The sequence below is a fragment of the Anabas testudineus genome, chromosome 9 (genome assembly GCF_900324465.2).
Source record: "Anabas testudineus chromosome 9, fAnaTes1.2, whole genome shotgun sequence".
Lineage (NCBI taxonomy): Eukaryota > Metazoa > Chordata > Actinopteri > Anabantiformes > Anabantidae > Anabas > Anabas testudineus.
The window spans coordinates 9515288-9539271 of NC_046618.1; the positions used below are offsets into that span (position 1 = coordinate 9515288).

The 23984-nt window shown below is 39.1% G+C and overlaps 2 protein-coding genes across 5 annotated transcripts in view; one reads left to right on the top strand and one right to left on the bottom strand.

The window, feature by feature from the left end:
* mctp1a (multiple C2 domains, transmembrane 1a) overlaps positions 1-23984 on the top strand; it is a 112776-nt gene that overhangs the window by 4291 nt on the left and 84501 nt on the right. The window lies entirely within an intron of this gene.
* On the bottom strand, positions 6074-8071 carry LOC113151328. Its single transcript, XM_026344261.1, has 3 exons — positions 8010-8071; positions 7397-7467; positions 6074-7029 (listed from the first exon to the last, which is right to left on the bottom strand). Exons 2-3 carry the CDS (start codon positions 7441-7443, stop codon positions 6219-6221), a joined length of 858 nt encoding a protein of 285 aa, XP_026200046.1. The 5' UTR covers positions 7444-7467; positions 8010-8071; the 3' UTR covers positions 6074-6218.

The following is a 23984-nucleotide window of genomic DNA, read 5'->3' on the forward strand; positions in this document are numbered from 1 at the left end:
TTCCTTTTGACACGCCAAGTTAGTATATTTTTTAAGTTTTTTTAAGTGGGAAAAACGAGCAGGACAGTTACCTGGAATTGCCGATCCTGGTATACATATTGGATTAATGATCACACGAATGATTACATCCTATTTAAACTGTCATTTTTCTAAAGAATCTTAGCAAGGCCATAAAACAGTTGATAAAACAGTGTAATAACAATAAAGTGTTAATATGTCAATAAAATTTTAGTTTCATCATTTGATAACGCACTGTGACTGCGATTTGAGCCACATTTTAATGTCCTGTATGAAGAAAACGTCTTATTTTTGACTGTTGTCACAGTTATGTTATGAGAGCAACGCATGGCCTTTTGGAAACAGCCTGTGGCTTCGATCTGGAAGTGTCCTGATGGCAGCTTAAATTAGGATTCATTACAGCCCAGAGGGACCATCAATTGTAACAGACACGGACAGGCACATGATTGATGCTGACCTCGAAGCTGTCTGGGCAACAAGAACATGGGGAAATATTCACATTGGTGAAAGTACAACTTACATCATTTGGCGATGTTGATGGGTGGTAGCTTTCACTTTATGATTAAAGACCCGATAAAGGAAAACAACTGATTTTTTTCTAAACACATCAAACAAGTTAAAAGTCTGTAAACTATCTATTAATGAATTGTGGAGTTTGAACTTTAAACAGTTTTTCAGCCACTGAACTAAAGTGAGATTTCTGCTTTGTTAATACTTACAATTTAAGCCTTTACGTTTATGGTTTAACAGTTTGTGGTGTGCCTGACTTGGTGTGTTTATTAGTGTAAAACATTCATTCAACATGTCCCCAGCGTTTCAAAACAGAAAGTACCACTTATTTTATTATGGCTCTGAAACTAACTTTTATACACTTGCCAAATGTTTTATTTAATAATGCAAATCTGTGTGGGTGGTCAATAACACCTTTTTTATGTTGTGACAATGGACGTATTTATCAATGCCTTACTCTGGCTTTAAGTATCTTCTAGTACCTCGTATCTATTCCACATATCTGAGTCTGTGAGTTTGTTTGCTGTGGACATGTGAAGAACCTGGTATGAATGATTTAAGTGTTTTTACCTGTAGACAAGTGCAATTCAGAGCAGCAAATTTAGTTTTCATTTTAGGTTGAGGAGGTGGCATAGTGGTACAGGTGTTTGCACTGGGAATTATGCCCAACATGTGCTTCCACTTAAAACTCAAAAACATGATGAACTCATGACCTGACATCATTCTGCTTATTGTAGCTGAGAGGAACCTTCAAGTTTTTAATATTAATGTTGTTAAGTCTAATTTTAAATGTCAGATTAACCTTCTCTTGAGCACTTTACTTTGACCATTAGCTCTTCTCCATCTGCTAATCATTCAGCAAACATTGTCTAAAGTGTCCTTACAGCAAGGTCACAAACTTTGTGTTTCTGTTGGTTTTTGCCCTTGGTGGTGAAAATGAGGTCTCTTTTCCCTCCTTCCATCACTCCTTAGTGTGTCCTTGAGGGATAACCTTACCTTCATTGTCTCCCTGATCTGTCCCACATCTCCCCCCTTCTGATCCCAGTATTAGCCTCTCTGATAACGGCACTATTCCCTTACAAGAGCTTTCTGAGGACAAATCCAAAATATATCCCGGCCTGTCACAAGAACAGTTTGTGTACTGCAAGATGGGGACTCTGCACTGTGACATTGTGTTACCCTCCAGCATTTCTCACTCCAGTCTCAACCACTCGATTACACAGACTCTCTTTCTCTCTCTCACACACAGTACATGTACATGCACATGCACCTTAGGTATACACAAATACTCTCACCCATACACTCACTAGCCTGAGCTCCATTTGTTATTGTAATCAGGGTTAAGCATGTCAGTGTAGACTGCTGAATGACTCAGGAATTCCAGCGTGCCTAGCTGAGTGGCAGCGTTGCACAGAAAGAGGTAAAATGATTGATGTGGCTTTGGTTTTACTCTCAGAAGCATTGTCCTCATCCTCCTCTTCCTTCTTTCTTAACACAGCAACATGCAGTTATTAACTGATAAAGGTGGTGGAAGAGATGATTGTCAGCTAGATAATGAGCAGAGCAGAGAGAGCAGGTACACTGGGTCAGCTTTTAAATCGATAGTTGGAGCTGGTGAATTTGTTTTCTATCTCTTAATGCTGCCCTCCCACATACAGTAATCACCAGCGTGTCGGGTCAGACCAAACGGTGTGTAGGAGGGGGTTCCATGTGTATGTCTAGGGAGGGTGGTCAGATTAAGTATGGCATACAACAATAGCCTGTTGTGTGATGTTTAATGAATATCAGGAAACGAGGAAGTTCTTGTTTTATTTGAATGAAAGGGTAAGGTGAGTGACAATCTTCTTGTTTAGGAGGCCAAACAAAGCATCTGTGCCTGCTACTTCTCGCATCCCTCTCTAACCTTCATCCCAGATGCTCGGAAAGAATTAACAACATAGCAACTGAGCTATGAGAGATTTTATAACTGGGGTAAATGCATGAAATGAAAGCAAGAACAAACCCATGCAGACAGAGACACATAGATAATATATGACACAGGTGGGCTGTGGTCACTCTTTCTGGACAAAAACAACACATGGTGACCAAAGGCTGTGGGATATTTTCCCTACTCCTCATGCTAATCAAACATAGGTCATTTGCAACTCAATGCAGACCCACTTCCTCAGTGGTGAGCAGATATTGAATATTTGCAAATGAGGTTGCCAGTAGCATAGATCAATCTGTCCCAATAGTCGGTGAGTCATAAGTGTTCCTGTGGACCATTAGGATCAATATAGAAGCTCAGCTAGAAGATAGATGTACTGTATATGAAGAGGATGCCTCTCTCATCTTTCCAGTTTTAAGTGTGATGAAGTGTTTGTATACTTTCTTCTAAATATTCATGTCGTTAGATATGTATGTTGCCTATTGCACATGAAACCCACTCAAATTTTAAATGAGCCGACTTGTTTATTGTCATTCTGGTGCCTGATTTGAGTTGCACATAGCCTGTGTGGTACACATATAAAAAACTTATGCTCTGTTTAATTGATGATTTATGTCTTCCCTGGAGCTGAGACTGTGACTGATTCGTGACATCAGGTGGTAGATAAATGTCACCTTTTCTTCTGTTTCCTAGATTTATGTTGTCAGAACTGCTGCTATATTTTACCACTATACTATTTGAATTCCTTTTTTGATGCTATTTAGTAAAGTAATGTAAGGATAAAAACTACTTTCACATTATCCAAAATCACTGTTTAATGAGACCTTACAAAATAACATAGAACCAAGACTGTGGAATGGTTTTGCCGACCAGTAATGAAACATGTATGACTGCTCATGATACTGAGGCACATTTAGACAAAAAGCTTTAATCTTGTAAGAACACATAATTAGAGTCTTGCATTTTGACAAACGTTAAGTGGATCTGAGCCTTTTGACCTCCAGGGAGCATCCTAATGGGGTTTCCTGAGAAGCCCGTGTAATCGTCTAAAAAGCCCCTGTATTGATTGAGATAGAAAGTGAACAACAGAGCCTGAAGGGGAGTGCTCGGTCCTGGGATAGAGTGTAATTTGGGGGGAAAACTGTTGCAGGGGAAGCCATTTGTTTTAACACCCACGTCACATGTTTTTCAATCAACTTCTTTTCAGAAACGTCTGCCTCATATTCTGAGAATTTGGTAGTTATAAATGAAATCGACCTGAACAGCAACAGGGCGCATTTAGGAGAAATATTTGCCAATTTTCACAGTGACATGCTGAGTAGCTCTTTTATGCCAGTACTGATGAGCATCTTAAGTTCTGGCTGTACACAAATATTCCTTTGAGTGTGAAGCAACAAATTCCCTCATAAACAATGTAAGAACATGTTACAGTGAAGAAAGAACAGAGGGATATAAAATATTTCTATGTTGTTTTTCAACTTCAGATAAATTCACATGAAAATATTGCAGAACAGAACACAACAATATCAGCCCCAAGCTATAGTATGATCAACCATGACAGATTGAGGACTTGACATGAAACATACAGGTTAACAGACGACAAGACAACGTGGCAAATTCAAATTAACCTAAAACAGTCAGGCTAACTTAACTCAAACTGCTGTTGGTTGCCTGCTGCTGTCCTGAAACATTGGTGTGGAAGGATGCACCTCACCATAGATACGCAGAGCTAGATATAGACAATCTTGTTTTGTTTAGTAACGCATTCTGCATGTCAGATGTTGTGAAAATGACAGCAGTGACAGACAGTGAGAGCCTGCTGATCTGCACAGTTTTGCTGGTTATGTTCAGTGTTCTAGCTCTTACACAGGAACTGTTGTACGTGAAGCAAGAGTAATGTGTTTTGTAGACGGTGTCAGCGTAGTACAATTGTATTTTAATGTATTGTAGTCTCTGTGTAGCCACGATGTAGAAAATGGCCTAGGTAAATTCACTTTATTCTCAATCTACATTTTTAAACAGCAAATGGGTTTTTATAGACAAATTTGTAAAAGGAGCCTTTCCCCTCTATGTCTGCATTATGTTATAGGTCTTTTGAAATCAGTGACACCGATTTGATTGGAACCTGTAGTCCCATGTAAGGTGTTTCCATTCAGTCCCCCAAAGCTTAAATTAATCAGTATTTCTGAAACAGCGTCTTCCTGATTTTAATCAGGGCTCTGTGTGATAGCAACATCGTCTTGACACATGATCATCACGTTAAGTGTGATCGACTGTGGAGACAGAAACATCACTCTCATGTGTCTGCATCTCTCTGCATGCAGACTGGAGACCAGCTGATGGTAGTAGACCAGCTGACAAAAATGAAATCAGTGTCTAGCATGCTTGATCATTTGTATCCCTGTGAACTTCACTGGCACTGCTGATAGTGGTGCTGAATTTGCCTAGAAGGGGCTTAGTGCCACCTGCTGGTTCAAAGCTGATGTGGATCTCTGGAGAGAAGAGTGAAAAACCGGCAGGTCATTATTGGAGAGGCTTTTGCCTGACAAGGTGTTTGTGATGCTTAGTCTTCCATTAGTATCCAAACATGGCCACTCTGTTCAAATCCGGCGCAGCCTGTCTCTGATTAAAAGGCACTTGGCTTTAAAAAGCTATTTTTGTTATTGGATGTATTACATCCATAAATAATTGTCTGTCTACATGGGTGAGGTTAAGTTATTCTAATGGATAGGAAAGTATGATGGTACATTTCATTTCCTGAAATGTGGTTGTAACATCATCATAGTCTGTGTTTGTGTGTGTAGTAAAACAAATTTCTAACTTCTTACATACATTTAAATATATATCTGTGACTTTATTGCAGAGAAGGATGTGGTGAGAATGAGGTGCAAAATCAAAGACGACTGTTGGAGTTTATTTTAAATGTAAATGCCCCTGCATGTTGTGTATACAAGCATATATTTGTGCAGTTATTGGTTACACAGAAGGATTTGTGTGCGATTGCCAAAATGAGTGAGTGTACTTATTCACACCAGAGTCCAGTCTCAGTGTGGTGCTAGGCCTAATCCTGTATCTTGGACTGGATCCTAAATATTACAGAAGCCAGGTTCAGACAGCTTCACTGCTGAGTTTCTTTTACAAAGAGTCTTATGATTAGTTTGTCTGTAGCTGTGTTTTTGTGTTTCTTTTTTTTTTTCTTGTTTGTTCTCATTGCACCCACTAGAAAATCTTTAATGTGAATGAGTCATTTAAATGTTTTATAAATCTGATTTATACATCTGTGTTTTGTACATCTGTGTTTGTGACTGAATAAACTTCGAGTCTGAAACCTCTTTCAGGACTATGTGACTGATTTCTGACTAACTTAAAATAGAAAACTCTTTGACATTTCCTGTTTGGTTAAGCTTGGTTGCTTTCCCTTGGATGCGTCTTTCATCGATGAAAGTTAATGTAGGCGTCTGGAAACATTCGGTTTGCATCTCTGTGGTACAATTTTGGCAACATAACTGTTCTTCCTAGTGAAATACTGACGACATCGCCCAACTTTCGTTTTGGAGTGCACCAAGTGTTTCAAAGTGTGAATAGGATGAGAATAGGAAGTAATTTGGGAAAGTAATATATTTGCACAGAGCGTTCTCTTGAAAGTTACCAATAAGCTCCACTATTGGTTCCCACTGCAGCACACACACACTGCAGGGAGGAAAATAAGGCCTTTTTTATCAATCTGTCCAAGCTGGAGAGGGAACCTGTTGCACACAATATTTTATTCTTCTTCAAAAGAAAAATGGTCAGTCTCGTCTTCTAATCTCTTCCACTTAAAAGATGCACGAGGATGAAACAGTTCTCTGAAGTAGGCCCTGACTTTCCTCGCAGTTCCCACTCCTTTTATGTTTTGCTTTTGTGGAGGACGTGCTGCCTCTCGCTGATTTTCAGTTTGTTGTTCATCAACTGGCTGCACTTTGTAATGGTTTCCTCTCATTTCCATCCATTCTTTCCATTGTTCCTCCATTAATGTTCCACGCACATAGATTTTTTTACATCTGCGTGTCTCAGTCTTGAAGTTATGGAAGAGAGTCCTTGAGCTTTCATCACCAGTGGCAAGATCTGATAAAGCCCTCTTGTTTCCTTCCTGCTCTCTTTTAGCTTGTCGTGAGCTGGAGTCAGCAACATTGGCGTCATAAGTGCTGTCACCATGACTAATGTCTTCATCATTACTATTACCATCAGTTCTTTCAGAAAAGTGAAATCTTATTGTATCCAGGCCAAGTGAATTTGCATCTACTTGATCCTCTTCAGCATTCTTCCTATATTCCTCCATTTCTCTGAGCCACCTTAACGTCATCCTTGGCTCATGATCCAACTTAGTGTAATGTAAGGATCTCTCATTTGCTTCTCTTGCCGCCAGCACCCTCAGCTGCTCCTGAATCTCAATCACTATCTCCTCTCTCAGAGCCTCATTTATGAGAAGGAATTCTGAACACAGGTCAGCAAGACGCTTCTCTACCTGTTTATTAACCATCCTGTTGATCCAAATGATGCAGAACCTCCTGTGATTCGCTGCCTGCTGTCTCCCCCTAACCAGTCATTAGGAGAAACAGAAAAACATCGAACTTGTGAACTTTCCAGTAGTGACTTATTACATTTTTTCCATTATTCATGTTGTGTACACTGATCAGCCACAACATCAAATCCACTTGGTGGTTTAATGCTGGCCATGTTTAACAGCTGTCAGAACACATTACATTGCACCTTGCTGCAGTTTGAACTGCGTAGCCACCGAGTGACATGAGGACTATAGGCCTAATGTTGTGGCTAGTCAGTGTATAATCCAGAAGAAATTGCATGGATGCTTTGTATTAAAGTGAGATTAATAAAACAGTTAATAGGAAAATAAAATGAACAAGGCTAAATATTTTGTGTGAATTTGTGTAAGAATTGTACCTGAAGGCAGAGAAACTGAGATGTTTCCTTCTACCAGAGTCTACCATGTGAAAATCTTCTTGTCCTAAGTTCTGTATGAGAAATTAAAAGTGATTTTCTGTTATTAGGTCTTGTTTTCTTTATACCATGGTCACAGTGAACGTTCATTTGTGATTTGCCACAAAGTGCAGATTAACATTTGCTGCTCAGAAGCTGCTGACAGACAAAAGTCGCTGTCAACTTTTAAACTTCTGCCCAAAATATAGTCAACACCTCTACATGTTGGCAAACAACACATGTCGCTAGGAGCCCAGGAAAAAGACCAATAAACTATAGTTAAATTATCAGTAATTAAAAATTTAAAGAAATTCCCTGTAAGTAAACATTTAGCAGACATCCAACAAACAAACAAAAAAAAAAACTTTCTGTAGATAGATTGTAGCTTGTCAAAGGATATACAGATCGATAGCACAAGTATAAACATTAATACATAAACAGCTTTAAATTATTAGTTTGCTTGTTTTCTTGTCGGCTCACACCTCATTGAAGTTATTAGATCATTTATTTGTGATGAAGAGATGAATAATAGCAGTACACAAGTCTTTTCATAAAACATTGTCCAAAATAGGCTCACCTCAATCAGCGAGTAGTTCAAATGCAAACTTCCTTTTTAGTTTATAGCTGCACCAATAATTTATATACATTTGAAATTCATTAATTCTTGGAGCATCTTTCCCAGAACTGTGTTGCTATGTAACGTCCCAGTTTGATAAACAAACAATAACATATAGAATATGAGTTTCTTTAATAATCTATTACACAACAATTTCTGTTAATATTTTATGCTATGATATATATTTCGTTCCTCCTCTGTGTCTGCTACAAGAGGTTCTGTTGTTTATATTATTTCACGTATTACCATGGGATTTTAAGTTATTATTATACTGATATGGTGCATACTGTACAGTTGAAGTATACACAACAACATGCATGTGTGTTGTTAAAGGCTATTTTTATTCTCATTATAATGAGGAAAATTTCTAATGAACGCTCTTCTGGATCGTTTCCGTTGTGCCGAATCTCCACCTCTATCAGGTGGCTGCTATTTCTAAGTCATGACAATGACCCCAGGCCATAAAAAGACTTGCCTTGTCACAGGGTGATGTCATAGTTTATTTCATTCTTTGCTGCCTGTCACTTTATTGTAATTCGTATGTTTGCCACGTTTTTCTATTTCATTTGTCATTCAGTTTGTCTTATCTCCATCTATCGGTATTTCTCGTCATTTTCCATTTCAAGGACAAACAACAAAGATGTTGAGGCGTAATACTACTACTGACGTGTGTTTGGTGCACCTTCTTTTTAGTGCTGTGAGGCAAGGCAAGGGTTCCCATTTCCAGTGGTATGCATATCTGCTGTTCACACACCAGCTGACATTCTGCATCCTTTGGGACACACACACACACACACACACACACACACACACACACACACGCATTTAATCTGTCTGTTATACTGTACCATGTGGTGTGAGAGTCATTGGTCCTTTGTTCATGAGCCTTATAGACTCAAGGGTGAGTTTCCTATCATGTTGTTCTAACTGTGATTTATGATAATAATTTATGTCATTATCAGTTATACAATATTAGACTCTTATTTTCTCTTGAGTATCATTTCATTGTTATATCTTTCTGCACAGTTACGTGGTCCTACCTAAGTAATTAATAACTTTATTACAACAAAATATAAATGTGCATTCTGTCATCTCCGTTCGTTCTCTGCAGATCTCTTCTCATCTGCTGCTATGTAATCCACATTTTTGTGAGTGAAATCACTGATCAGTTACAGTCACTGCCCAGAGAGAAACTTCCCTCAGTCCTTTTTTATTATTGTTTAACAGTGGCACTAAAGTGTCAGTCATCGTTTGGAAACTGGGCATATTACTTTCCATCAGCCATCTGTTCAGCCCTGTCTTACTTTCTTTTCATCTGCTGTAATCATATAATCTCCCCTGCTGCTCATACTCATGCATGTACTAATGCATTAAGATACATATATTCATTCTATACATTTAATCTTAAATGGTTGAAATTGCCCTTTTGCAATCCACAACAATGCACTCCTAAAATGCAAAAGTTGTCATGTGAGGGAAAATCAGTTCAATCTTCTTTTGTTAACCTAAATTACATGGTGATAATTGCAGGCTCTGTGTCATGCTCATGGAAAATTAAAAGATAAATATACTGTACTCTGTGACAATATCATATAGTAACATATATTTATAAATCTTTATCAAAAGACATTTTATTCATCTAACACTCTTAAGGTTGTTTCATGTAATTGCTCAAAACCCTATAAACTGATTAGCTGTGAAGGACAGATTTATTTTTTAATGTCATTGCCAAACTATTGTAAAAGTGTTGGAACAAAATAAAAAAAAAAAAAAACTAATCATCAAGTACAGGCCAGGGACAGTTTTTAATTATTAAAGAATTCACAAAGGTGAGTTTTTGGGGCGACCCGTAAACTCTCAGTGGTTATTATAGAACTGTGTGGTGGCGTGAGTCTGCATGTGGGTGTGATAATGAAAGAGGATGACTCACTAGGTGAAACTTGTATGGTTTGTTACTACAATTGCTCAGGTCTGGAGTGTGGGCTGCTGTGATGACACATGGTTTTGGGGGAAGAATTCCTGGGCGTTTAAGGAAAAGCCTGTTGTGTGCCTATTGTAACACGTTATATTCTATATTTTGGGTTTATATTTAGTTTAACCTAGCAACTATATTTAGTTTAAATACACAAATAAACACTGTGCTGTAGTAGAGATGTAGATATTTTACTGCCTGGTAAGCTGTTTCCTTTGCAGCTACAGTGAACCTTCGTAGGGTCAACCACTATATTCAGGACACTTGTACTCAGGGCTACATTGTCTTGTCCAAAGATGCTTTGACATGTGACCCTGCGATTTGTGGACTGTCGAACCAATCCAGCCTCCATAAGTTATTGTTAATCATTGTTAATTCACATTTCCACCTTTTCAGTACATGAGTAGTAAGTAAGTAAAGAAGTTTGTTTATTGAATTGCTCTTTTCATAGATCTCCTTGGGACTCATAGTGGACATCTCTTCTTAAACACTGTACAATGTTGTGCTTCTACCTTTTTAATCAAGAGTCAAACCTTTTCTGCTGAGGCTCATTGTTTGTACTGATAAGTCAAGTGGGAGAGTTTAATGTCCAGCCAGTCTAATCTATAGTAGTTCTCTGACTGCTCCATCACTATTTACTCATATAATGAATAGGACCTGCAGTACCACACCGCAGATTCGTACATAATGTGGTTGAATTAAGAGTCATGGACTGTATACAGTATTAGTATACAGTTTTTAAGTTTTCTATACATAAGTAGACTATATGCAAGTAAATACTATTACTGTGGGTACAAAAGAAAATTATATAGTGTTCAGTCCTAGCACATGGATGAGTTTATGTACATCTGCAGTAATGACAACAGCAATAATGAAGTTAACCAAAGAGAACAAAGAATGATTCAGAGTCCAGTAAAGAATTTAATAAAACATTAAATTATTTCTACTAAACCTCTCTCATGGATGACCTCATGTAAATTGTAGTTCCAGGGTCTTCTAAGACACTGACAAATTCACAAACTTAAGACATCTGCTTATGCGATGCTAAAAGTAAAGTTTCAACAGTTTCAGACAGTTTCTACTTAATTGAACTTTTTATTTAATTTAACTAAGTGTGTTGCTAAGAACAAATTTTACTATAGTTTACAAATAATGTCAGATTTATCATTTAATAGTTTTTTTTCATCAAGACCGCTAAAATAAAGAAACCGACTAACTAGGTTATTATTTTCAGGCTTTCATACTATTTAGATGTAAACTTTTTTTGTGTATTGCTTACTTATTCATTAAGCTAGTCTTATATTACTTGAAGTGATTCAGAGTGGTCCATACAGCCTCAGTTCAACCAAGGTCAAGAGTTTGCCTCCTCTCTTCTCCACTAATTTTGCTTTTAGTTTGTCTTCACCTTTGTGCTGCTGAATGCAAGTTGGCTGAAACAGAAGCTGTCCAAGGATCCTAACAGATCAAAGGAGAAAGGGGACAAATGGAGACGAGAGGGTCGAACACCAGATCCGCACTATGAGGAGGGTGACAGTGGCCCATGCAGCAAGCGGTGAAGCAAGTATAAGTCAAAGGGGGATAGTAGAAGAGGGAGAGAGAAAGACATAGGCATGGACAGAGACAAAGGTAAACAAGTGCTGTGAGATAAATCAATCTATAGATCCAGGGGAAGCTATATTCTGCCAGGAGAGGTATGCTCTGTCTGGACTGGCTCCCAGCATGTGTTGGGCTCCTCTGTTGGCTGCCACTGGGGCTGCTCAGCTTTTAACTAGACTGTGTCCTTTCCACATTACGTTTTGTTGTTATCCTTCTGTTTTAACCTTCTTTGCGCTTCTGATGTAGTTCCTATGCTACATGTATGTTGTATCTCCCAATTGGATTTAATTGTATTCAGGTTTATTTGAAACCTCGGCCTTCTTCTTTGATCTGCTGCATTCATTTGCATTTTTGTCATTTCTTTCTTCAAGTCACTAATTTTACTACTTATTTGTTTACAGTAGTTTTGTTTTACTTTATCTTGCTTTGCACCGTAATTGTTGACGCTTGTCTCTCATCATGTTGTCCTCATCACACAGTAGGAACCAATCTGATTCACTGGATCGGTATTGGGTTTATATTGGCATGTTTGTGGACCAAATATAGGTCACAATGTGACCGGCATACAGTACATTAACTCCTTTCTACGTCAGTCGCTATCGCCACTGCAATTTCTATCTTTATATCATCTTTAAAGAATTAAATCATATATGAAAATAAAAATAACAATATAAATAAAAATGATTCTGTCCTATGATAAAAATGAATAATAAGGAGAAAGATTCAGAGGAAGTGTGGAGAAATGAAACTGATGAGAAGTGACGGCAGCCGCAGGAAGAGTAAACAGATAAAAGGGCAAAAGTTGGAAAAAGCATCGTTTTTGCCGCGTTTACCAAGCGACTTCTGGTGAGCGCCTCCGTTCCCTGCTGGGATAGCGATTGGCTGATCCCTGTAATTGTATGCAGAATCTGCTCCTGGTGGCTGCTTTACATTTGTTTAATTGATTATTGATACGAATTCTAGAGTAAATGTCACAAGCTTGCTATGAGGTCGGGGGTATGAAAATAAAATAAATTAGTCATTGTGTGTCTGTGCGCTTGTCTGTCTGCCTCTCTGTTGCTTCCACTCCTCTCCCTGCCCATCTGTCTGCCGCCTTGTCAGAGCCACCCTGCTACTTCCAGCTCCAATAAAGCCTGTACCTGTTCACATTTCTTGCAGTGACAACAATGCAGTGGGAGAGGAATGATGGGAGAGACGAAGCTTGTAGATGTTTTGAAGAGCTTGTGTCAGCTCCTTTTATGGCTGAAATGCTTAGTGTGCAGTGTGTTAATGATGTTATGCTGTATGTGTGTGTGTGTTTTGATGGTGAGGTATGAACAGACAGATGGTACACACTCCAGGATTTGGTAGTGCAGACATATCAACATAGGAGATACAGGCAAGGGCGGAGGCATTACATAGGTATGTTTGTTTACTGTATATGTGCACGAGCGTGTGTAGGAAAGAAACAGCCTCAAATATATGAGAAGGGAATAACGTATTTTGCATTTGTGGGTGTAAAGACGGCTGTTTGTTTCCTAGAGAGCAGTAAGGATAAGATATGGTGAATAGTTTATGGGGCGTGAAGCTGTACTGGCTATGCTCTCTGCTTTATTACAGATTGCAATGAGGCATCAAAAACCATTTTGTTGTTGCTTTTTTATTTTAGAGGTGTGGGCGATTTTCAGTTTCATCTGTTTTTCTGTAGTGCTCCAGGCAATGAGGATGAGGTGTGTTGTGTTGGATTCAGCTCAGCAACTGAAGTCATAACCTGCTGACAGACCTAACCCTGAACAAGCATCATATAACAGCACACACGAAAGGGACAGCTGTCGTGTCCCGGGGTCTGGCTTTTTTGTAATATAAGAATGTGTGCACACAGACGAACACCGCTCCCTGTCTTCACTATGCCTCGACAGAGTTTCGTCGTGACTCTGCAGAGCTGTCGGTGCCAGGAAGCAGAGGGGCTCCTCCCTGCTGTTATCCCCCTGGTCTGGCCTGGCAGTCACTCCGTTTTGCTTTCGAAATGCAACTGGAGCACAGAAGTGTTAATACAAAGAGTGAGAAATGTTATTGTTCTTTCCTTTATCAGGTTAGATTTGCATCCTTATTTGCCTTATTTCCCTATTCACTTTTCTATATGTATGCTTCATCATGTGTGAGATGCACTAGCTAGACTGCTCTGGAAATGGAGAACAAATTTGAATGACAACAAAGATAAAGTTAGAAGACTGTACGTAGGTAAACATACTATAGAAAATGTTTGCTTTGTGTGGTGCTTACAGGATGAGAAATTTTAAAGGCTTCAAGTTTCATGACTAATCTCGCCCTGCACACCCACACAGAGGTTTCCAATTACTCTGGGTGTTTATTAGTCAGGTAGGATGTAGATGCTTAGGGGCTAAACTGTGAATTAGAACATGTAACTTTGCATATCGACATTGCATTCACATCATCATTCGGACTGCGATTGGAAAAATAAACAGATGTGGACAAAGGAAATGTGTAAATAGTGTATCTATGTGTGCAGCTGTGTCTGCCACTGAGTGTCCTGCCCTCATGTTGTGGATTAGCGTCATGATTTGGGTCTGACTTTTTTTTTTTTTTTTTGCTGTCCTCACTAAATTTAGCTTGACTAATTACCTTGAGTGTTTTAACATCACCATCTCATCCCAGATTGTCAGCTTCCATGTTACTTTCCAGCCGTATTCATTGTCACTCATGCTTTGCCCTGTGTGTTTTGACTTCTCTTTGGATCTGGACCTTGCCTCTTCCTTGCTCTCATGAGTTTTGCTTCTTGTGTTTGGACCTCTGTTTGCCTCCCCTGTTCTCACCCTGTCATGTGATCTCTGACACTGCCATCTACCCTGGACATTGGTTTGGATGCTGGACACTGGAGTGTTGATCTCGTGAGTTTTTGGAACCTTTTTTGTGCCTGAATTTTTTATTCTTTTTGTTTATTATCCAGTTATCCTTGTACTCACCTTTTGAACGAATCCACTGCGTGGAGTGAATGTGAGTGAATGTAAAGTACTATACAAAAGACTTGCATAAAAATGCGACATGAATATGAAACTAAATCTATTGTACACACATTCTTTTTTTTTAACCTAGTTTCCTTTCTGCCTATCTCTTTTTGATCTCTGTCAATCTTTTTTTTCTGATGTTCAATAAAGCGGATATTTAATCTTTATCAAATGCCCAGCTGAGAGGATTGCCAAAGAAAAAAAAAACAAAACAGGTTTATCACCGGGTAAATCTGCAGATGTTTGAGTTAGCAGCTGGTAGTGAGTTCCTGGTTGTACTCATTAGCATTTTTTGATCTTGTTCTGTCCCAGCGGATTAGTCAGTCTACAGCGAGCACCTCTGCTCTACAGCTGTGTATGGGTGAGTGACAAAGAGGGAGACGGAGAGCAATCTGCAGAGTTGTGAGTCTGTGGAATATGCAAGGAGCTCACAGCTGGTTGCCCTTTCGCTGTGTGTGTAAGAGAGCAAGGTGCAGACGGAGCCAGTGTATGTGTGTCTCATATAGGAGAGTAAGCCGGCGGCAGCAGCAGTAGTACAGTGGAGCGTGTTCAGTGTCTGGATGTTAGCGCTGCCTCTCTCAACTGCAGGGCGAAGCCTTACTGTAGGTATTCAAACACACACACAGCAGCACACATGCACATGTACCCAATGCTGTTTTGACTGTATGTTGTATCTGCTGTTTGCTTCATATCGTATCCTTTCTGTATACTGAAATTGCAATGCTTCTTCTACACGTTTGCTTATTGAGTCTAAAAAACAAACAGGAGCGTTCTTTTCTTCCAAGAGTGTTTCAGTCCAGAGGATTTGGGTGAGGTGATGACAGGATTAAAATGTGCCATTCATCAGGGAAATGTTTCCATCACAGCACATTCGTACATTTGCATGCAGAACAGATTTTCATACAGCATTTTCATAAACCTGTGTACCTGCTTTGTTTATTTGGCTGTTTGCCCTCAGTGTTGTTACCAGCCTAAATGGCACTGGCCATATTTACACTATGGGCAAGCGTTTGTGTGTTTGCATGTGTGGAAGGCAGTGGCATGGTGTCGGTGCAGTGTGTCGTGTCCAGTTTCCAGTAGTGTAGAACCTGAGCTGGCTGCTATATGACATGGGACTGTTAGGAAACCGATAGGAACATAGGGCATGTGATTTGAGTTGATGCAGTTTATCTTCCCCCTTGTTCTTCTATGTTAAACACAATGAGTAAAAAAAAGAAAAAAGAAAAAGAAAGATAAGCTGCTAAATTTGTAGGAGAGCTTTCCCGTGGGGATGGGGTTTATGTGCCCACCCTTCTGCCTGGATCTCCATCTGCAGTCTTTTTGTCTTAATTCTTGTTTCATGGGGCTGGGTGTTGAACATGCTCATTCAGAGCACGTTCAGTGACTGAGAGAGATGGGGGCAGGTAAAAAAGAGATGTTGAAAATGATAAGAAGTGAGATGAGATAAGTAAAACTAAGACACGGTAAGAGAGAAGACATGCAAACAGAATATAGTGGAGAACAGAGAGAGAAGACTGCAGCAGGTGAAAAAAGAGGGGATAGCCTGAGGGGGAAGAAGAGGAATGGTCTGATGAGGAGATGTTCAGAGCGACTGTCTCTGATGTTTCTCTTTTCAGACAAACACTGGATACATGGGATTAGGATTTTCAGGCACCTTTGGTTTGTGGAATTCATATAAATTTGCAGATCAGTTAATGACAAGAAAACATTTGTCATTTTCACATCACTCCATTAAAACAAATTTTCACTCCCTTCTAAGAAGTGACTGCAAATAAGCGATGAATTCTTGGATGTGTCTTGTTACTGCTTGCATAATCAATATAGCAGCTTCATCACAAACACTATTACATTCTCTTGGGGAAGACAGAGACTTTGTTTTAGAAGTACTAAGTACGGCATCTGTAACAGTTTTATGCCAAACGGCATGTTTCTAAAGCATAGCTGAATCATTTCTTTTGTCTTTTGTGCATTACCACATATTGTGCACTCGTCCTCTTTAATACATGAATGAAGTAGATCTACATGAAGCCCAATAATGGAACATGAGACAAATAAAGGCTGTTAAATTACAACATTAATCCAATGTTTACGTTTCCTATATTTTTAGTTGAATGAAGTGTCCCAACCAGTGTTACTGTGGGGTCAGACAGTAACCACAAACGCTCTCCTCTGTATGCAAACAGAGCTGTGGAGGATGCTTGTGCAGGCGTTTTCCGTCCTCTAGATATTCATAAGCTTTTCATACAGTGGCAAAAGCTCTCTACACATCTCAGCGATAGCTTGCTCATTACATTGAACTTTACACATCCATCACCTGGTTATTGCACTGATGCCGTCTCCTCCTGCAGTGTAATTCTTCTCACCTCTCAGTCTTCAGTAAATGTAATTGTGTTAAGGGTATTTACTTCTGTCATTCTGCCAGTTGGTTTGTTTGCCAGTCTGGAGGTGGTACCACAGTCTTTGATCAGGACCGTCTTTACAGTGCAGAGATGGGGGTATCTGGCAGAGAGACAAACTGCTCTGTGTAGAATCTGCTGGTATATTGTAGACATTTACTTCATGCTGTTTTGTCACAATTAAACTGCCTTAGTTCTTTGCTCCACTTTAATTCTTAAATGAATATTTATTAAAGCGTTTTGGTACTTAGATAGTCGGAGTCATGCCAGCCCATCTGGTTCATGTCTCAAACCTTTTACACAAGTGATGGATCACATGCAGGTAATTCTGCTTCTCTTACTGTTTCTTATGCTGCTTTTTCGTAGTAATTAGTCCTCTATAGCATGTAAAAGTTTTGCACCATTATAGCAAGAATGTTTCTGACGAATAAAACACTCGAATAATCTAAACAAAGACTATACGTATACAATGCACAGAATCTGAAAAGGTGTTAATGAGACCAGATCTATACTCCTGATCTGATCTTTCATGTCTTTATTGAGAACAAACATAAAGCTCTGACATATTTTGTGTGGCTCTCTTCAGGTTGTTCCATAGCATCTCTGTTGGGTTGAGGTCTGGGCTCTGACTTGGCCACTTCAAGAGATGGATTTTGTTTTTCTGAAGCCATTCTGTTGTGTGTTTTGGGTCATTGTCCAGCTTCTAAAGACTTTCAGCTGACGTACAAACATTATTCTGAAGACACTTGGGACTTTATTTTCCCCTCAATCACTGCAAGCTGGCCAGGCCCTGAGGCAGCAAAGCAGGCCCAAATCATGATGTTTCCTCCACCATACTTTACGATTGGGATGATGTTTTCATAATGATATGCTGTGCTCTTTGTACTCCAGATGCAGTGCTGTGTGTTCTTTCCAAATATATTAATATAGTTTCATCAATCCACAAAACTTTTAGCCAATACTACTGTGGAGTGTCAATGTGCTCTTTGGTAACACTTGTACAGCAATGTTCTTTTAAGAAAACACATAGGCAGCAGCTTCCATCTTGGTGTCCCTACCATAGACACCCTGCTAGTTCAATGTTTTACCTACTGTAGACTCATGAACACAGATGTTAGCCAGTTCCAATGATGCCTTCAAATCTTTGACTGTCACTCAGGGTTGCTTATTTACCTCACTGATGAGTGTTTGTTGTGTAGCCCTTTCCAACAAGCATCAACAGTTCTTGATTTTAGATAATCTGAAAGCTCATTTTAGCAAGGCATGGCTCACATAAGCTTATTCTTCTTGAAAACTCAAAAAGTTAAAGTGTTTTTTGTCAGTCGAAGTAGCTCTAGTCCACACCTCCAAACTAATATTCTTAACTTATGCTAACACCTGACTCCAATTGCTTCCTTGAGATCATTATTCCAAGGTACATACTCCACTATTACTAGCAGTTTTTATGGTTGTTCCCAATAAAGACATATTTTTTGTGTTATTATTTTAGGCACATTATATTGTTAATACAGATCATCGACCATACTTTTTCTTGCCACTGTAGATGGGAGAAGGTGCAGAATATAATACGCTTAAAAAAAGAAGCTAAAATCACTACTGAGTAGAGTAGTATCAGTATCTTCAGTAAGCAAGAAGTAGCAACCACAAATTGTGTTGGCAATCATTTGTAGAAAACATGGCACGACAGGTTGAATCACAAGGATCAACAGAACTGGCAGTATTCAAGCAAGATGAAAAATAGTGAACACTCACCACAGACAAAAAGAATCTGATGTCAAATTAAGCCAAAAATACAGAGAAATAAATGCATTATTAATGAAAGAAACATTACACTTTTAAAGAGGTGGTACTCAGCATGTCAAATACACATTATAATTAGAAATCAACAGTGAAATCTATCATATGGAAATAAATCAGTTTGAGAAGAATCCAAAAAATAATGCTCCTATGTTTTAATGCCTAGAAGCATAAATCTGTATGTACAGTGTTGAGTAAGAGACGGTGATGCTTCAAAAACAACACATCAGCAGTTTTTTTTGGAGGCGGCTCGTTTTTTCTGTCAAGTTGTTGAGCCAGCAAATAGAGGCCTAGATCAACATGTTCAAGGCGGATGTGCTCTGCTCACTTCAGCGCTGCATGGAGCTCTGTTTCTGAGTTGTGTCAGCGGGATCTCCAACTGGCATTGACTTGTTTCTAGTTGGTTGACAGGTTGGATGGCAGCGGGGTGACCAGCTTGTCTGTCTGCGATGTCAGCAACACTTGACGCTCCCATCTCAGCTTGTCGCCGCACCAAAATCAGTGGTGACAAACACATGGAAAACACTGCAAATGCTCTGCAGTCTGCCAATATATTTGTGTGACTGATGTTTCCTGTTTTTTGATCCTGTCTTTTCAATCTACCCTTCCTTATTGTCTACCTTTCACAACCTAGCTCTCCTTTCAGTAAACTTGAATGATTCCATCTTTTGTGGTCTTGTAACATCACTGAGTCAACCGTCTTGTTTAACAGCTTTTCAACTGTCAGTACTGCTTTCCATTCATCAGTCTGCACCCCCATTCTCTCTTGAATGCACCATATCTTTACTGGCTCACCCCCTCGGCTCTTGTTTCACCTCCTCTCAGTGGACGATCTTCCTTCATTATTTATGGAGAGTCGCTGTGTTGTGTAGCTGTCAGATGCAGCACTAACCTGTACTAAATTACCAACAAATTCATGTCTCACATGTTCTACAATTGTAATGTGAATGTGAATGTAATCTGTCACCCTTCACCATGTGTTACTTCTCAGCAGAATATGCTGTAAAGGGAAGTTCTATACAGTTGCATCAGGATGTGTTATTAACATATTTAACACTTTTAATTCACAGCTGACACATTTTATGTAGATGTGTTGAAAATGTCACTTTAGTTTTTTGGTGGGGTTTCCCTGAGAAGCACATCAACTGTTCCTATATTATATTTATATACATATATATATATATACATATATATATATATATATATATATATATATATATATATATATATATATATATATATGTGTGTGTGTGTGTGTGTGTGTGTGTGTGTGTGTGTGATATTAAATCACTTTAGCCAGTGAAGTCAGGGGGCTGTGAGAACTTGCATAGCAAATGAAACTAGATGTTACTCTACATATTTACGTCTTTCAAAATAGTATTTAGTCGATCTTTTTTATCTTTTTACTGACAAAAACTTCTTGGAAAAGACTTAATAAACTGTGTAACTACACAGATATCCAATGTCCACCTTAGCCAATATAAATGTGGCCAGTACAAAATTCTTGTAATTGTCTACTGCACTGGTCCGATGTTTTAGCGTTTCCCTCAGCTATTCTTCAAACATGATTAATAAACTAACCAGAGACAAACTACTGATTCACAAATTACTAGCCAGAGTCAGCAGGATGTGAGAAAGTTACACTCTTAAAGTATCAATGAAGCACTGAGTAGCAAAGAAACACCGTATAAACAAAAATGGCATCAGCCAGAGCTGATCCTCAAATCAGAAGGAAACTAAACACACACACACACACACACACACACACACACACACACACACACACACACACACACATACTCACAGACTAGAAATTAATCTTGCTCATCATGGATTTACTGCAAAAGAGGATCAAACCTTATTCTGCTCTCCTCCCAAATAGGACTCTGTGTTCATCAGTTGACTATCCATTTCACCATACACCAAAGTGGGCCAAGCCCTGAGCCCTGACATGTGTGTGGTCAGGACAGTGCTGGCAGGAATGAGCAGCTGGGGTGACATTAAATATGATCCTGATGAGTAGAATCATGATGATATCTCAGCTGTTACAAAGAGCATGGTTTAATCATGGCGTGGCGAGCGATACTGAAAGGTGACATAAAAACACCGATTGGTCACAGAGAAGAGTTTCTGCTGCAACTGTCATCTTTCTGTATAAGTATACGTTTTTTCATCAGTTCGTCAGAACGGCATTTCTTCTTTATGCATTGTTCCTGTGTGTGTTTCATGGCAGTTCATGGGGGTTTTATGCAACATCGCTATGGTGACCAGTTAGACTGGGGGGGTACTATTTAAAGTGAAAAATACCCGGTATCACAAATGAGTAGTGCCGAGTTGAGACAGTATCATATAGTGGAGAAAAGCTATTATTGTGGTCTAAAGGGACTCCGTGATGGAGATGGTGTTTCCCCTTCCTACTGTTCCATCTCTCATCCTCAGTCTGTTTATCTCATTTCTCTCGCTCTCTCCGGGCTTCTTCCACAGAAGACATAGCATGTGCATTGGACATGAACCAAACTTTTCAAAAATTACCTCTGTTTCCTAGTGTCTTGTATCATTACTGCAGTGTAAAAAAGAAGACCCTACTTACATACACCATCACATTTACTGTCAGCGCCCTCCAGCCTGATGTTTACTTGTGGATAATTTTAATGGATCCAGATAGAACACACACTGACACACATTATATATAAGTATATTTTCATTTGTCTTTCCACTCTTCCCATTTTTTCTTATCTTTATTTCTTGCCAGTTTCTACAGTGTTTTTTTCTTTCTCCAACACTTAGTTATACAACATATTTGTAAACATACCTAATTACATTTCGTCTTGTATAGTCTTGTTTTCTTAAGGTAATAAAACGTTTACTTTTCTCCACAGGCATCAGGTTTGACATTAACATTGGGGCTATGAAAGCTGTGGGCATATTCTAACCTGCTTTGGCAGGAATGTATGCAGCAGCACTCCATTATGCCTCTGGGCTGTATATTTCCAGAGTGCAGTTACTGGCCCTACTGACCTGCCCAATGTTTTTGCTGCTTGTTGTTGTTTTTTCTTGCCTGCTGTTCTTTTCTCTCTCCTCTTTCCACTCACCCCAACCGGCCCAGGCAGATGGCTGCCCACCGTGAGCCTGGTTCTTCCTCTAAAGGGGTTTTTCCTCTCCACACTCTCCACCTAGTGCTGCTCAAGTGGGGTTGTTGGGTTTTCTATATAATTCTTTATGCAGTTATATTTTGTAGGTCTTAACCCTTGTTACACTGTAACACTGTAAAGTGCCTTCAAATTACTTCTGCTGTGATTTGATGCTATACAAATTAAATTGAAGTGAACATTCAATAGAAATTTGTGTTACTGTAGCTCTCAGCACTGTCCATCCATATTAAAAGACCAAAAACATGCAATAATTCACATTTTACTCTCAGCGCCACCTATAGTAGTTACTGTCATTTTATCATCTTTCATTGTACAGATAAAGACACCAGATTAATGCTGCTTGTTCTGGTAATGGTATCTGCAGCATTATAAAGATTAATGTGTAGTGTCTTAATGACAATTGTAGAAGAGTCATTATTTAATTAAGAGCCCTTTTATTTTCTAGGAAGTAAATATTCTATATCACTAGCGTGTAAGACCTTATTGACTGCTCTCATGGATTGGATGTGTGTTGATGACTTCCGGGAGAGTAATAATAATCTTCTAATAACCGTTGACATTTATGGTTGATTTGTGTGAAGCAAGTACAAGTGAGGTATTAAGCAAGCAATAAAGGTTAAGACAGGGAGAAGACACTCGGATCTTTTTTGTCAGTGTTAACCAGCAGATTTCTATCAGACTATGTGGAGACCATCAATGAAGTTGATACTGTGCTGTATGAAAGATCTGGCTTGGAAGTTTGAACTGTGTGATGATGTGATGAGACTGTAGAGTTGTCCTTAGGAAAGGATGGGAAAAGCTAACTAGGTTTTTACTACCTAAAGAAACAAAGCAGCTCTGCATGCTTCTATTACATATTGACAAAAACCTGCAGCCAAAAGCTTTGCGTTAAATGCATGACTGACAGCTGTAATTGCAACAGAGGAGTCACTCAGAAGTCACAACATAGCAGCATGTTAATTAGCAAACGAAAAATCCATTGAAGCCATACCTACTGTTGTATTAATAGTGTGTCATGTGGAAGTTTTTACACACAATTTTAGAAATGAATACGTTTGAGACAAACTTGCCCATCAGACACATCATCATACTTGATTAAAATATAAATGCTAGAGCACACTGAATACAATACTGTTGGAGGAAGGGGCTAATGATGCACAAGAGCTTCATTTTGCCTAATGTTGCTCCTTATAGCGCTAATATAGTAAACATCTCAGTTGTAATGCAAACCTCATTTCTAGTCCTCTCAGCCACCATGTGCAGAATATTATGGATCTTTACTTTGAGACATTAGGCTGGTACTTGAAATGACTCGTTTTTCCATTTCTTTGACTCTGGCTCTCCATCTCTGGATTTCTCTTTGGATATCATGAGCAGTTGATAGACTGTGAAATATCACCATCTGGGCTGTTTAATCATATTTTACCATCACGACAATGAGAAAGGAGGGAGAATATTTATCTTGACATACAAAACACAGTTAAACAAAACACGACACAGCCCCATAAGAAAGCAGAGACATTCAGAGGGAAATGGAAGTTTAATAGTGTGCAGTGCATGCACATGACTGAATTAAAACATAGTTTTTACCAAATCACCTCTCATCAGCTCAGCTCTCATCAACAGGACATTATACTAGATGCTTGAAAAGATTCATCACCCCAGTCTGAGACAATGCCACTTAAGAAACTTGCTCTTTGCACAGTGCACCCTCAGACTGTTATTAGGGAAAGAACACACCAAAGAGACCTCATTATCTAGCTGAGTAGCCGTTGGCTTTCTACCTACTTGAGCCCTGCGTTGGCTCTGTGCTTTGTTCTGTCACGCTACACATTACCTGGCTGCACAAACTCAAGAGAGGAGCAGCTCAGTAATGGCCCTGAGATAAGGCTATTTAGTGGAGCATTGTATTTTTGCCAAGAGACTCTAATGCGGAACATTAGAGGTTTTGTGTCTTGTATGGTGTGATGCCAAAATTAGATGCATGCATTTATATCTATGATGTCAGTTTGCACAAA